This window comes from Rhincodon typus, chromosome 18, assembly GCF_021869965.1.
Source record: "Rhincodon typus isolate 14 chromosome 18, sRhiTyp1.1, whole genome shotgun sequence".
In the NCBI taxonomy this organism is placed as follows: domain Eukaryota; kingdom Metazoa; phylum Chordata; class Chondrichthyes; order Orectolobiformes; family Rhincodontidae; genus Rhincodon; species Rhincodon typus.
Window position 1 is genome coordinate 57,263,981 of NC_063349.1, and position 14,465 is coordinate 57,278,445.

General features: G+C 43.6%; 1 protein-coding gene across 1 annotated transcript in view; it reads right to left on the reverse strand.

The window, feature by feature from the left end:
* Positions 1 to 14,465, reverse strand: part of nav3 (neuron navigator 3) — a 178,104-nt gene that overhangs the window by 11,622 nt on the left and 152,017 nt on the right. Inside the window, exons 21-28 of the mRNA XM_048607473.1 lie at positions 14,039 to 14,136; positions 12,885 to 12,980; positions 10,366 to 10,534; positions 6,604 to 6,839; positions 4,846 to 5,000; positions 3,499 to 3,570; positions 2,410 to 2,606; positions 2,183 to 2,301 (exon numbers count right to left, since the gene is read on the reverse strand). Of these exons, the coding sequence (XP_048463430.1) occupies positions 2,183 to 2,301; positions 2,410 to 2,606; positions 3,499 to 3,570; positions 4,846 to 5,000; positions 6,604 to 6,839; positions 10,366 to 10,534; positions 12,885 to 12,980; positions 14,039 to 14,136 (1,142 nt within the window). The remainder of the gene's footprint in view (positions 1 to 2,182; positions 2,302 to 2,409; positions 2,607 to 3,498; positions 3,571 to 4,845; positions 5,001 to 6,603; positions 6,840 to 10,365; positions 10,535 to 12,884; positions 12,981 to 14,038; positions 14,137 to 14,465) is intronic.

Sequence of the window (14,465 nt, forward strand, 5' to 3'; positions counted from 1 at the left end):
AAAGCCTTATTAAAATCCATGTAAACAACATCCACTGCTCTACCCTCATCGATCGCCTCCTCAAAAAATTCAATGGCACAAAGCCATGCTGACTGTCCCTAATTAGGCCATGCTTTTTCAAATGTGCATAATCCTATCCCTAAGAATTCCCTCCAATAGCTTCCCAACCAAACTCAAGTGCGATTCACCGGTCTATAGTTTCCTGGATTATCCCTATTTCCCTTCCTGAACAGAGGAACAACATTAGCTCCTCGCCAGTCCTCAGGGATCTCTCCAGTAGCTGGCGAGGATATAAAGATCTTGGTCAAGGCCCCCACAATCTCCTCTCTTACCTCTCAATAACCTGGGGTAGGTACCATTGGGCGCTGGGGTCTTATCCACCTTAATACTCTTCAAAATACTCAACACTGTTTCTTTCTTAATTTCAAAATGCCCGAGAATATTAGCATGCTCCACACTAATGTCACTATCCTCCATATCCTTCCTGGACGAATACTGATGCAAAGTACTCATTTAGGGTCTCACCCACATTCTCTGCCTCCCAGCACAAGTTCCTTCCTTTATCCTTGTTTTTATCCTAGTCATCTTTTTGTATTTAATGTATGTATAGAGTGCCTTGGGATTCTCATTAACCCTACTTGCCAAGGTCATTTCATGGCCTCTTCTTGCTCTCCTAATTCCCTGCTTGAGTACTTTCCTGCTTTCCTAATATTCCTCACAGGCCTTGTCCAATTTTAGCTTCTTAAACCTTACATATGCTTCTTTTTTTTCCCTTTTAACTAAACTCACAACCTCCCTCATTATCCAAGGATCCCTTACCTTGCCATCCTTGTCCTTCCTTCTTACTGAAACATGCCGGTCCTGAACTCTCATCAGCAGATGTTTAAGCAGTTCCAACATGTCAAAAATGGACTTGCCTGATAACAGCTCCTCTCAATTAACACTCCTGCTCCTGCCTAATACTGATGTAATTTGCCCTCCTCATCAACTTAGTACCTTCCCACAATGTCCTGACTTATCCTCGTTCATAGGTATCTGAAAACTTGAGGAATTGTGATCACTGTTTCCAAAATGCCCTCCCACTGAAAGGTCAGTCACCTGGCCGGGATCATTAGCCAATACAAGGTCCAGTATGGCCCCTCCTTTAGTTGGACTATCCACTGTTTCAAGAAACCCTCTTGGATGAGCTTAACAAATTCTGCCCCATCTAAGCTCTTGCTCTAAGGAAGTCCCAGTCAATATTGGGAAAGTTAAAGTCACCCACAATTATGACTCCGTTTTTATTGCACCTTTCCATAATCTGCCTAAATATTTGTTCCTCAGTGTCTCGGTGGCTGTTGGGGGGCCCTATAGTATAATCCTATCAAAGTGATTGCACCCATCTTATTTGTGAGCTGTACCCATATTGCTTCAGTGGATGAGCCCTCCAGCATATCCTTTCTGAGTGCAGAAGTAACATTCTCCCTGATTAATAATGCAACTCCTTCACCTCTTTCACCTTCCTCTCTATCTCGTCTAAAACAGCAAAACTCTGGAACGTTGAGCAGGCAGTCCTGTTCCCCTCTCAACCAAGTCTCTGTAATGGCCACTGCATCATAGTCCCATGTACTGATCCAGGCTCTAAGCTCATCTGCCTTACCCGTAATACTGCCTGCATTGAAATAAACACACTTCACCCCTTTAGTACCAGAACCAGAAAAGAGAGTTTTGTGGAAACTAGCTACAGAAGCAGAGTGGAGCGAGATGATGTGAGATCCTGAGACACAGAGAGTTCCTGTGATCTGGAACACAATTCCTGAAAGGATGGCAGAAGTAGATTCACCAATAAATTTCCAAAAACAATAGGATCAGTACATGATTGGGGAAACATACAGGGCTGAAGAGAAGAGTGAGGGGCCAGGTAAGGAAATTGTGTGACTAATTGGATAGCTCTTAGAAAGAGTGTGCATGCACAAATAGTCTCCACTGATGCAGAGCAATTTGCTGATCAGTGAAGTCAGTAAATAATTGCTGGCCATTTACTCATGTTTGACCAAGGTATGCAATTACCATGAGCTGTCTGTTGGCGTGTTCTGAGAATGATACACAGACTTCCATTGGAGATATATGAATGTGGATTCAATATCTGAATGTACAAACACTGCAGAGCGAAGTTTCAGAGAGACATAATGGGAGACATTACCTGAAGGCCTTCACGAACTGCTTCCAGAAGGTATGGTATCAGAGAATAATTCCACAGGTCTGTGAACCAAACCCTGGAGCCATCTACATCCAAAGGGCATGACAGGAAGAGACGTGGACCTGGAGAACAGGACATTTAACAATTACTACACATGCTATCTGAGGATTTTCATTGACAAGCCTGTCCCCTATTGGAGACTGGGTGACCGTTTATGAATTTTAACTCACCAATAGTAACATCAGATGAACTGTGTGTCTCTAAGAAACCATTTAAATGCTGCCACACTTTGGGGATCCAGTCAATGATTTTCAAGAGGTCACTGTTGCGCATATTTCTATCGATTTCAGTCTCAATTAGCTTACGGCGCAAATATCGACCCAGGAATCCCTTCACAGGTTCGGTATGATTGGCACAGAGTACCCACCTGCACAGTGAAAACAGAAAAGGAGATCATCTGGGACAGTGCATGCACATTGTCATACAGTCATACAGCATGGAAACAGACCAGTCTGTCGCCTCTATTTTCATTCACTTTATTCTCCTGAAGGTGCTGGCTCGTAGAATTATATTGACCACGAATGTAGTATAAGAGGTAGGTCATTCAGCCCCTCACGCCTGTTTCATTATTAAATGAGATTGTGACTGACCTGTGGTCTAACCTCATATATCTGCCTTTGGCCTTTAATATCTTTGCTTCACAAAAAAAACCTCTCAGATGTAAAATTAACAACTGATCCAACATCTACTTTTTGTGGATGACATTTCCAAACCAGGATAGATTCTTGCCTAACAAGGGAATTAAAGTTCATTGGGGTAGGCAGGAAAGTGGAGCTGAGGCTACAGTTGGATCAGCCATCATCTAATTGACCAGTGAATCAGGCTTGAGGGGCTGAGTTCCTGGTTCATATATTTATATGTTTACTTTTGTTGGGGGCATTAGTCATATATCAAGGGGAGTGTTACTGTGATCCCAAAACCCAGGGAATTGTCACCTGCTTCCAACCCAAATATCCCTCTGGATTCTAATATGGAATTCCATCCCAAAACCCAGGGAATTGTCACCTACTTCCAACACAAATATCCCTCTGGATTCTAATATGGAATTCCATGCCAAACTATCCACTGGAACAGTGTGGAGTGCAGTTTGTACTTTGCATTTTTTTTATTTCAAGGTGGAGGTGGCTACAAGTGAAATAAAGTCTCCCTCCTCTCTGATGGCTCAATGGGTTTATACAATGACACTACTTTTAAGGGGAAAGGAAGTTGGAGGAGAAAAATGTTCATGGAAAATGTTTGACATCAGTCTTCGCAAGTACCTGAAATTGTGGTGGAGTTCCAAGTTAGCAGAGGAAGAGACAGCTTGGTTCATTGTTCCAATAACATAGGGACTGCAGAAATAAAAGAAAAATAATTACAAGTTATACCATCGCCACAAAAACCTCAGCTTCAAATCACCTTCAAAGCAGCCTTTTCACAGCAGAATATCCCCAGCCCAAATAACTGCACTCTCAGGGAAATAAATGTCTCTTGTTTTTTTCCATAAACGAGCAGGAGAGTTCATTTTCATGTAAAATGAAACAAAGAACTGCAGATGCTGGGAATCTGAAACAAACACAGAAATCGCTGGAGAAACTCAGCAGGTCTGGCAGCATTGGCGGAGCCAGTTCGGAAGAAAGGTCACAGGATCTGAAACGTTAACTCAGTTTCTCACTCCACAGATGCTGTTAGACCTGCTGAGTTTCTCCAGCACTTTCTGTTGTTGGTTCAGTTCACACATGTCCTGGTTACGATGGTGGCTGTCAACCACAATCACTCAGAAAAACACAAATAATTCTGTCATTATCACTTAGCTGTTTCTGGATGTTGCTGGGCACAACCATCTGCCTGTTCTGAGGAAGGGTCACTGGACCCAAAGTATTAATGCTGCCTTCTCTCCACAGATGCTGCCAGACCTACTGAGTTTTCCAACAATTTCTGATCTTGTTTCTGATTTCCAGCATCCTCAGTTATAGAATCATAGAGTCATACAGCACAGAAACAGACCCTTTGGTCCAACCAGTCCACATCGAACATAATCCCAAACTAAACTAATCCCACCTGCCTGCTGCTGGCCCATATCCCTCCAAACCTTTCCAATTCATGTATCCATCCAAATGTCTTTTAAACGTTGTAAATGTACCTGCGTCCACCACTTCCTCAGGAAGTTCATTCTGCACGTGAACCACTCTCTGTGTAAAATATTTGCCTCCCATGTCTTTTTTAAATCTCTCTCCTCTCACATAAAAAATGTGTCCCCTAGTTGTGAAATTTCCCATCCTAGGGAAAAGACAACTACATTAACCCTATCTATGCCCCTCATGATTTTATAAACTTCTATGAGGTCGCCTCTCAACCTCCTACACTCCAGTGAAAAAAGTCCCAGCCTATCCAGCCTCTCCTTATAACACAAGCCTTCCATACCTGGCAACATCCTGGTAAATCTCTTCTGAACTCTTTCCAGCGTCCCTCCTACAATTGGGCATTGTCTGCCATCCTTTTTTCACAATATAACTGTCATTACATGTCAAAAAGTACTTCATTAGCTGCAAACTGATCTTGGGATACTCTGAGGTTGCAAGAGGTAACCGAGAAATTTCCTTGCCCCTTAATGAGCCAGAACTTACCATTTGTGGTATCTACAATTGAGGAATCCATTGAAGATGTCACTCAATGAACCAATATGATGGAGGTTATCCAAGATTATCACTAAAGGCAGGTCAGAACCATTATCTGCAGTAGTGCACTGATCGGCCAGATTTGAGAGGTATTGGCGCAATTCCTTCCAAATGTTAAAAAAGACATATTTATTTCAGACAAGTTTCCACATTTTACAAGTTTATTTTTGTCTTGCCAATATTTTTCTGTTGAATCGCTTCGTTTCCAAACTGTTGCGATCCCCTACTGGGGTTAACATTGCACACACAACAATCACCAAGTGCTCATTACAATGTGTGAGTCTTCAAAATGGTCATCATCTTCCTCATCCAAGAGCTACATACATACAGCAGGGGGTTTCCCACAAGGGATCAGTAACAGGGAGCCCGCCAATTTTAAACAAAAAGCATTTATTTTCTCAGGATGTGGGGCATATTGGCAATGCTCACTGTGGCATCATCTTAAATTTAATTATCCTGATAATTCTGTTTAAATCCCTTCATGGCCTCATTTCTCTCGATCTCTGTAACCTTGTCCAGTCCCACATAAGAACTAGGAGCAGAAGGAGGCCATTCAGCCCCTCGAGCCTGCTCTGACATTTAATATGATCTTGGCTGATCTCACATCAACTCCACTTTCCTGCCCTCCCTCTATAACCCTTCAACCTGTTCCTAATTAAAAATCTGCCTTTCTCCTCATCTCTGCTTTGAACCTTCCTTGTCTCAGCCTAAAACTATGACCATACATCCTAGATTGCCCCACAAAGATCTTCTCACATCCCTTTAAACTCTAGCGAGTATAGGCCCAAGCTGCTCCAATTCTCCTCATAAGGCAAGCCTTTCATCGCTGGAACTAATCCAGTGGACTTTCTCTGAACCCTCTGAGATACCAGACCTTATCTACTTCTAAAGTGAAAGTCACCAGAAAGTCATCATTTGAGAGAGAGAGAAAGGACTAGTAGTGAATTTAACCTGAGGGTCACCATGCCTCAGGTGAGGGGTGAGATTGAGAAAGTGGGACCTTCAAAGTAACCCCAGCCAATGCAGGAATTGATTCTCTGCTGTTTTGTATCCAAATGACCAGCCAACTGAGCTAACTGACTCACCCTTCCCCCAACCCCAGTTCTAATCCCTTGAGCCATTGTAATTTTACTAGTTCCATCATCAATAGCCATGACCTCAGCTGCCTGAGCCCCACACTCAGAAATACGTGCCTATATCTCATCCTGCCTTCACTTCTCTCTCCTCTTTTAGATGTTCCTTAAAACCTCTCTCTGTCACCAAACATCTGACATCTCCTCACACAGACTGTCTAATCCCGTGAAGGGTTTTGGGGCATTTTACTATCACACTTTGAAAGAATGATGTGGATATAGGGACTGGAGTCACATGTAGGCAAGGCAGAACCCAGTAACCTTCATCAACATCTTTCTTGCTTGGTGCTCTTAAATTACCAGATAGATTGAGTTCAATTCTCTAAGTTCCCCTGGTAGGATTTGAACTCATGAACTGAGTTGCTAGCTTCAAAGAACCACATTACCACAGCTAATTAACATTCAACTACAAATCTGAAAGATTTTGAGGCTAACAGTGACATCTTTAGTACTAGCTCCATATTGAGCAGAAACTGTGCGACTGAAATACTTAACTGAATTGACTTGCGGAGCTATTGAGGAACAGAAGCTGATCCTATGGGAATAATACTTTGCCACCTGAGTTTCTCCTCACCTTGCTCGATTTGTGATCCACGTTAAAAGTGGCTATCGACCCATCAGCGAGCTCCCTTCCAGCCCTATTCACCAGGAATTCAGCAAGTTTATTGGCCAAATAGGTTTTGCCGGTCCCACTAGGCCCCGAGAGGATGATCCTTCGATGTTCTAGCAGGACGTTGAGGTAACGATGCATTAAGGGTTTTGGAATCAGTGTCTCAAACACCAAGCTGTCCACACTATTCTCTGCCACACCTGAAAAAGGGAGAACAAGACTTGGACTGGGAGCAAAATGATAAAGTGAATCTAATCCCTACCTTTGTTTCGTTATGACTCCTTAATTCAGACACGTTCCTGGCCAACATTCCCTGTCCTACCTCAACCCATCCAAACTTCTGCTGTCTGTGTCCTATCTCCACACCAAATCCTATCCCTCTCCACTCCAGCGCTCACTGACGTATACTGGATCCCTCTTAAATGATGTCTAATTTTTAAAATTTTCAATCTTGCTTTCAAATCCCTCCAGATCCTGCTCCTCCCGATCGCTGTTATCTTCTCAAGCCACACAGCTTTCTCAGATACCTGCACTTCTCCGATTCCAGCCTCTTGAGCATTCCCTGATTTCCATCGCTCCACCAATGGGGGCTTGTGCCTTCAGCTGCATACGCCCCACCTCTGGAATTCCCTCCATAAAACCTCTCTGACCATCCTCTCCTCTCTCCTTCTTTACAATGCTCCTTAGAAACGACCTGTTTGACCAAGCTTATGGTCACCTGGCCTACTATCTCTTTGTGTCACCAGGCGTCAACTGTGCTTTATAACACCCCTGTGACACACTTTAGGATGTTTTATTGCATCAAAGGCACTACATAACTGCAAGTTAGAAGCAAAATACTGGAGATCTGGATTAAAAGTAGAAAGTGCTGGAGAAATTCAACTGATCTGGCAGCATCTGGGATCTGTAAGAGAGACAGTCGATTCAAAACATTAACTGTTTCTCTCCACAGGTGCTGCTGGACCATCTGAGTTTCTCCCGCAACTTTGGTTTCTGTTATATAAATGTAAGTTGTTGTTGATGGGACATTGTGAATCGGTAACTCATTTTCACTCTCCTGCCTACTTTTCCATTCCAGATGGGCTGCGGGATTGGCTCCGGTTCCCTGAAAAAGTGAATGGATGTGTCTGCAGTTTTGAATGAGCTGCCCATTTGTTTGTTTGTTCTACCAACAAGTATTTACAAAACAGTGAGGCACAGAGTTAGTTGCACAGAGAGAGACACAGCACCTATCCATTGGGCAGTTATACTGGACGCCTTTTCTGGGCAGGTACTATCTGTCAAGTGTGAAGTTAAACCCAGGTCCCATTACCATCTCAGATGAATGCAGAGGGTGCTGGGGTCAATATCAATCCCTCACCTTTTTAAAAGCAATTATTTGGTCATTAACTGAACATTGCTTGTGGGAGCTTGCTGTGTGAAAACTGGCTGCCTTGTCTCGGACATTCCTATAGCCTCATCTTGCAGGTACACAGCAGCAAACTACTTATTGAAATTGAACAACAATGGTAGGGTTTAAAATAATTCTCTGAAAGAAGTGCAAAGCAGCTCTGCTGTTGGTTTCAGGGAACAATATTATTAACACATCTGTTGAGGGCATTTGCTGAAGGATTGGTATTCAGCACTGACCTTTCTCTGGGTGAGCACTCGTTAACGAAAAAATGCATCCCATCAAGGTGAGGTATCCCTGTCTCCCAAATTGGTCTTTGTGTCAAAGACTTTAGCTCCTTTATGTCAGGGATGAATGGATGTTATCCGGGGCTACTGATTGTGAAAATGACTTCTGTTCCTTAATTTGAATACCAGACAGCACTCATCCTGAGATAACAAGGTGTAGAGCTGGATGAACACAGCAGGCCAAGCAGCATCATAGGAGCAGGAAGGCTGACGTTTCGGGCCTAGACCCTTCTTCAGCACTCATCCTGTGTCCTTGTTGGAATGTCCTTAATTGTCCATTGTTAATACAGTCATTGAGATCTACAACCAGAAAAAGGCCCTTCAGCCCATCAAGTCTGTGCCAGTCAAAAACAACCAGCTAACTATTCTAATCCCATTATCCAGCACTCAGCCCATAGCCTTGTAAGCTTTGGCATTGTAAGTGCACATCTAAGATATAATTCATGATATCAGCTCAGTATAAGCAGCATCAAAGATTACAGCATTGTATATAAACTGCGTGAAACTCTGTATCGATGAAGAAGCAGCAAGGAAGAGATTGCTGGGCCCCTTGTTGAGGTATTTGTGTCATCAATGGCCACAGGTGAGGTGTCGGAAGACTGAAGGCTGGCTAACGTGATGCCACTATTTAAGAAAGGCTGTAGAGTGAGACTTACATCAGTGGTGGGTAAGTTGTTGGAGGGGATTCTGAGGGACAGGATTTACATGCATTTGGAAAGACAAGAAATTATTTGGGGAGAGTCAACATGGCTTTGTGCATGTGACAATGTGTCTCACTAACTTGATTGAGTTTTTTGAAGAAGTAACAAAGAAGATTGAAGAAGACAGAGCAGTAGATATTGTTTATATGGACTTCAGCAAAGTGTTTGAAAGGCAAAAATAAAAACAGAAATTGCTGGAAAAGCTCAGTAGGTCTGGCAGCATCTGTAGAGAAAAAGCAGAGTTAAAGTTTCAGGTCCAGTGACTCTGTCAGAAATGTTTGACAAGTTTGGACTGGTTACAACAAAATTGGTGGTATGATGGACAGTAAAAAAGATTCTCTCAGAGTACAAGGGGATCTTGATCACATTAGCCAATGAGGCTGAGAAGTGGCAGATAGAGTTTAATTTAGACAAATGTAAGGTGCTGCATTTTGATAAAACAAATCAGTGCAGGACTTTTACAGTTAATAGTAGGGTCCTGGGGAGTGTTGCCGAACAAAGAGGCCTAGGGGTACAGGTGTATTGTTCCTTGAAAGTGGAGTCGCAGGTAGATAGGATAGTGAAGAAGGCATTTGGCACACTTGCCTTCATTGGCTGGAACATTGAGTATAGGAGTTGGAAATATAGGATTTTTGGCATATTGCATTTAATTCTGCTCGCCCTGCCTAGGAAAGCTGTTGCCGAGACCGGAGGGTCTGAGCTATGGAAGAGGCTGGATAGGCTGGGGCTTTTTCCCTGGAGTGTCACAGACTGAGGGGTGACCATATAAAGGTTTAATAAAATCATGAGGGGCATGGATAGGGTGAAAAGCCAAGATCTTTTTTCCAGGGTGAAGGAGCCCAAAACTAGAGGGGCATAGGTTTAAAGTGAGAGGGGAAAGATTTTAAAGGGACCTAAGAAGCAACTTTTTCACGCAGAGGGTGGTGTGAGGCTGGTACGATTACAACATTTGAAAGGTATCTGAGTTGTTATATAAATAGGAAGGGTTTAGAGGGATTTGGGCCAAATGCTGGCAAGTGGGACTCGGTCAGATTGGGATGTCTGGTCAGCATGGCCGAGTTGGACCGAAGGGTCTGTTTCTGTGCTGTATAACTCTATGACTCTAAAAAGTTTCCTGGGTCACCAGTTCAGATTGCCTACCCGTTAGTGAAATAATAAATACTGCTTGATGTTTGAATGAAAGGTCAAGTATTGGTTTGGAATACTCTATCAGAATTGGTTACCACAGTAACTGTACAGTCTTTTGGGGCAGCCTGAGATTGTGAAAGGTGCTGCATAAGTGGAATTTCTCTTTAACAAACTCCATTCCAGTCTATCCACTCTTGAAACACAGAAGATTGTAAAGTACCTTTTAGATTCACAGCAATGATGTTGCTTTCTCCAACCAGGTAGCCACAGGGCAGTAGCTCTGGCAGTTCCAAGTTACACGCTCTCACCACATCCCCTATATTGTAGCTGAGAATGCTGTCAGATGACAGACCAAGGCTTGTGCTGGGGTCCAAATGGAAAATATACTCCTACATCATCAAGTGAAAAGATAAAGTTCATTAATTTAATTGAATAGCATTGTGTGTTGAGCTACAGCACATGGACTGCAGCAGTTCATGAAGGCAGCTCATCATCACCTTCTCAAAGGTGTACTAGGGACAAACAATAAATGCTGGGCCCAGCCAGGGATGTCCACATCCTGAGAAGGAATGAATTCAAAAAAAGAGACTGCCTTGCTCTTGGCTGTGGACATTGCAAGGCCAGGGTTAATTGTTGATCCCTAACTGACTTCAGAAGGGAATGATGAGCCTCTGCTTTAAAGAGAAATGTTCGATACCACAGACCCTTTAGTTTGCAAACAAAAACACTGAACTGAAGATGCTGAAAATCTGGAACAAAAAACACAAATTGCTGGAGAAGCTCAGCAGGTCTGACAGCTTCTGTGGAGAGAGAAACAGAATTAATGCTTCGAGTCCAAATGACCCTTCTCCAGAACAGCCCTTAGTTAACCTGCACTGAGGCCAAGAACCACACACAGGGAAACCAAGTCAGGCTGGTTACTGCCAGATATTTGTGAGCCAGTTGTATTTTCTCACAGCCTGACAGAGTCTGATAGAGTCCAGAAGAGGCCCTTCAGCCCATTGAATCTGTGCCGACAAAAACTACCCTAAACCTACACTAATCCCTCTCTCCAGCACTTGGCCCAGCACCTTGAATGCAGTGAAACTAAGTGCCCATCCATGTACTTTTTAAAGGTTATGGAGTTTCCAGTTGTCAACTTCCCTCCCAGGCAGTGCCTTCCAGACCCCCACCACTCTCTGGGTGATAAAACAACTACACTACTCTCATCTACACACCTGGTCACCTCCTTGAGAAATTCAAGCAAACCCCTGTGATTTCCTCCCGTGCCTCCCACAACAGTGTGGGATACAACTCATCCAGACCTGAAGTTTTTGTCCACTTTTCAACTTGCCAAAACCTCCAATACCTTCTCACTCCCTACATCAAACTGCTCAAGAACCTCACAGGCCTTTTCCCAAATGCAGAACCTGCATCCTCCTTCTCCCATGTGAAGACAGATGTGAAATATTTGTTTCACATTCTACCAAGACATCCAGTTCCATGTGCAGATTTCCCTGTTGATCCCTAGTAGGACCCACTCTTTCCCTGGTTATTCTCTTCCCTCTGATATACTTGTTGAATGTATTGGCATTCTTCCTAATCTAATCCACTAATGTTTTCTCATGCTCCTTCTTTGTTCTCCTAGCTGCTTTCTTAAGATCCCCTCTGCACATTCTACATTCCACTAGTGCCTCTGTTGATTTGCTCCCTCTGTCCTGTTGTGTTTCTCACTTTCTCTTTTCATCCATTCCTAAATATTCCTGGGCATCCAGGGTCTCTGTGTTTGTCGCTCGTACATTTCACCCTGAACCCTTCCCACTGTTCTGCTGTAGATTTATCCTCAATTAGCTGTTCTCAGTCTACTTTAGACAGATCCTGCCTTATTTTAATCAAATCTGCCTTTCCCCAAAATGCTTTCTTCCATCTCCATAATAAACTTAACCCTTATGGTGTTGTGCTCACTAACCACTAAGATGGTCTCCCAATGCCATACTGAACACCTGTCCATACTTAAAAAATTATATGGACTGCATACATATTTATATAGAAAGCTCTCATGTATACATTTCAAGAAATCTGCTCCCTCTCAACCCTTTGCACTGTGGCTATCCAGATTAATGTTGGGTTGTTGAAATCCCCTCATATACTTAACTTGTTATTGTTTTTACTCACTTCAGAGGATTATTTACCTATATGCTCCTCTATTGCCTGCTGACAGTCTGGAGGCGCACTATACACTCCCAGTAATGTGACTGTCCTGTACATTCCTAAACCATCCCCACAAAGCCTCACTTGAAGACCCTTCCAAGATGTTCCTCCCACATAACACCAGGGGAGCCCAGGTCTGGTGACGGGGCTATCATCAGAGATGTGTCTGGCGCACAGTGAGTTCAGTCTGGGGAATGTGTTGGGAATTTTCATACACACACTTTACTGAAGAATGTTCTATCCACCCATTTTAACGTTGCATATGAACAGGTCTCTCCCACTGAATTCCGAGTTTCCACCACTGAGCACCTTCAATGTAGTAAAGTCTGATTGTTGGGTTAATGTGTCAGGAAGGCAGGGTGTGTTGAAAAGAAGACCACATCGGAGAGTGGGCCTTATGGATCCTGACCGTTAGATCCAAACTCCCATGGGCTGAGGCTTCCCTTCTGGGACTGTCCCCTCGAAGCACTTGATGTTGTAAAGTTTGTGTTGGAGAAACAGAGGAGTTCTGAGCAGATGGAATATTGCCCAGTTGTGCAAGATGCTTACCTTAAACAATCGACGAATTACACCATCAAGAACATCCCACTTTGTCTTTCCACTGACTCCTAACGAACCTATCAGGTACTGAGGAGACTTTTCATCCTGTAAGGTAAAATATCACACACAATAATCACAGCTATTTTAGCACAAATAGTTACAAATGCAAAAAAAACACCATGTAACACACTTCAGCTCCCCTGCCCAGTTAAACTTTCAGACATTTGCTGCAGTATCATCTTTTTAAGGCTCAGTGTCAAATTTTGATGGTTAACCCTTCCGCAAAGGGGTGCAGGAAGATTTCTTCCTTAGTGGCGCTACACAAATGTAAGTTGCTGTGCTCTGTCTGCTAACGCCACGTCCTAAAAACAAGGTTTAAACCAGACACTGGTTTTCTGCCTGGCTCTGTTCGGGGAACAGCAAAGAGTAAAAGTGGATGTCCATGTGTCCTGACCAACATTCCACCGGGACAAACGATCCAATCACTCAGATTCTCTCCTGAAGAGCTGTGGTTCAGTGAGAAAAGGCAACATGAAATGTTTGGGATATCCTGAGCAATGAAAGTCCCGCAACAACACCACAGCCTGATCTTATTTGCTGTAACGATCTGTCTTTCGGAAAGCTAGTTACTGTACGAAGCTTGCCTTGCAATCCTTGTTCACACTGATAAAGGAACATCTCTTGAAAATGTTGCAACATATCTTAAATAGGATCACAGTATCATGGAGTGCAGAGGGAGGAGGTTCGGGCCATCATGTCTGTGACAGCACCTTTAAAAGCTATCCACTTGTTCTGAAGGGGATCATTTACAGTGAGCTTGGTTGGTCAGGAAACCAGATATTGCAGACCTGGGCAGAGATGGAGGAATAATGCCCCATAACCCAAGGTGTCCAATCAGGAAATTTGCTCCACATATCCATCGTAGCAGAACAAAACTCAGTTTGAAAGGTCCAAGGAATATTAACCCAGTGCTGGTCATGGTACAGCTCAGGTGACAAAACAGATTTGAGGGGCTGAATGGCCCTCTCTATATTACCACATTACTAAAATATTTCACTAAGATAATTTTTGGAAAACGCATCTCCCATCCTATCTCTGTCTCCTTTGGGATTCAACCCCCACCACCGCCCAACAACATACAAATCCTGCAGTTGTCCCTTTACCTTAGTTCGTTTGAGTTGTTTGTTCAGGCAAATCATTATTCGCACACTACAGCTCTCCTTACGAAATGAGCCATCAGATCCTTCATCAAGCAAACTGTCTGGAAAAGGTAAAAAGTAAATCATCTTACTTCCAGTGAAAATGAATTGGCTCTGACTCAGATCTTTATAAATTCAGGCAGTGGGGAACATGACTGGGGTTCAGTGAGGAGGCAGTGAGCATGCGGAAAGGGGTCAGTGAGCACGCGGTAAGGGGTCAGTGAGCACGCGGTGAGGGGTCAGTGACCACGCGGTGAGGGGTCAGTGAGCACACGGTAAGGGGGTCAGTGATGACGCGGTGAGGGGTCAGTGAGGGGTCAGTGAACACGCGGTAAGGGGGTCAGTGATGACGCGGTGAGGGGTCAGTGACTACACAGTGAGGGGTCAGTGA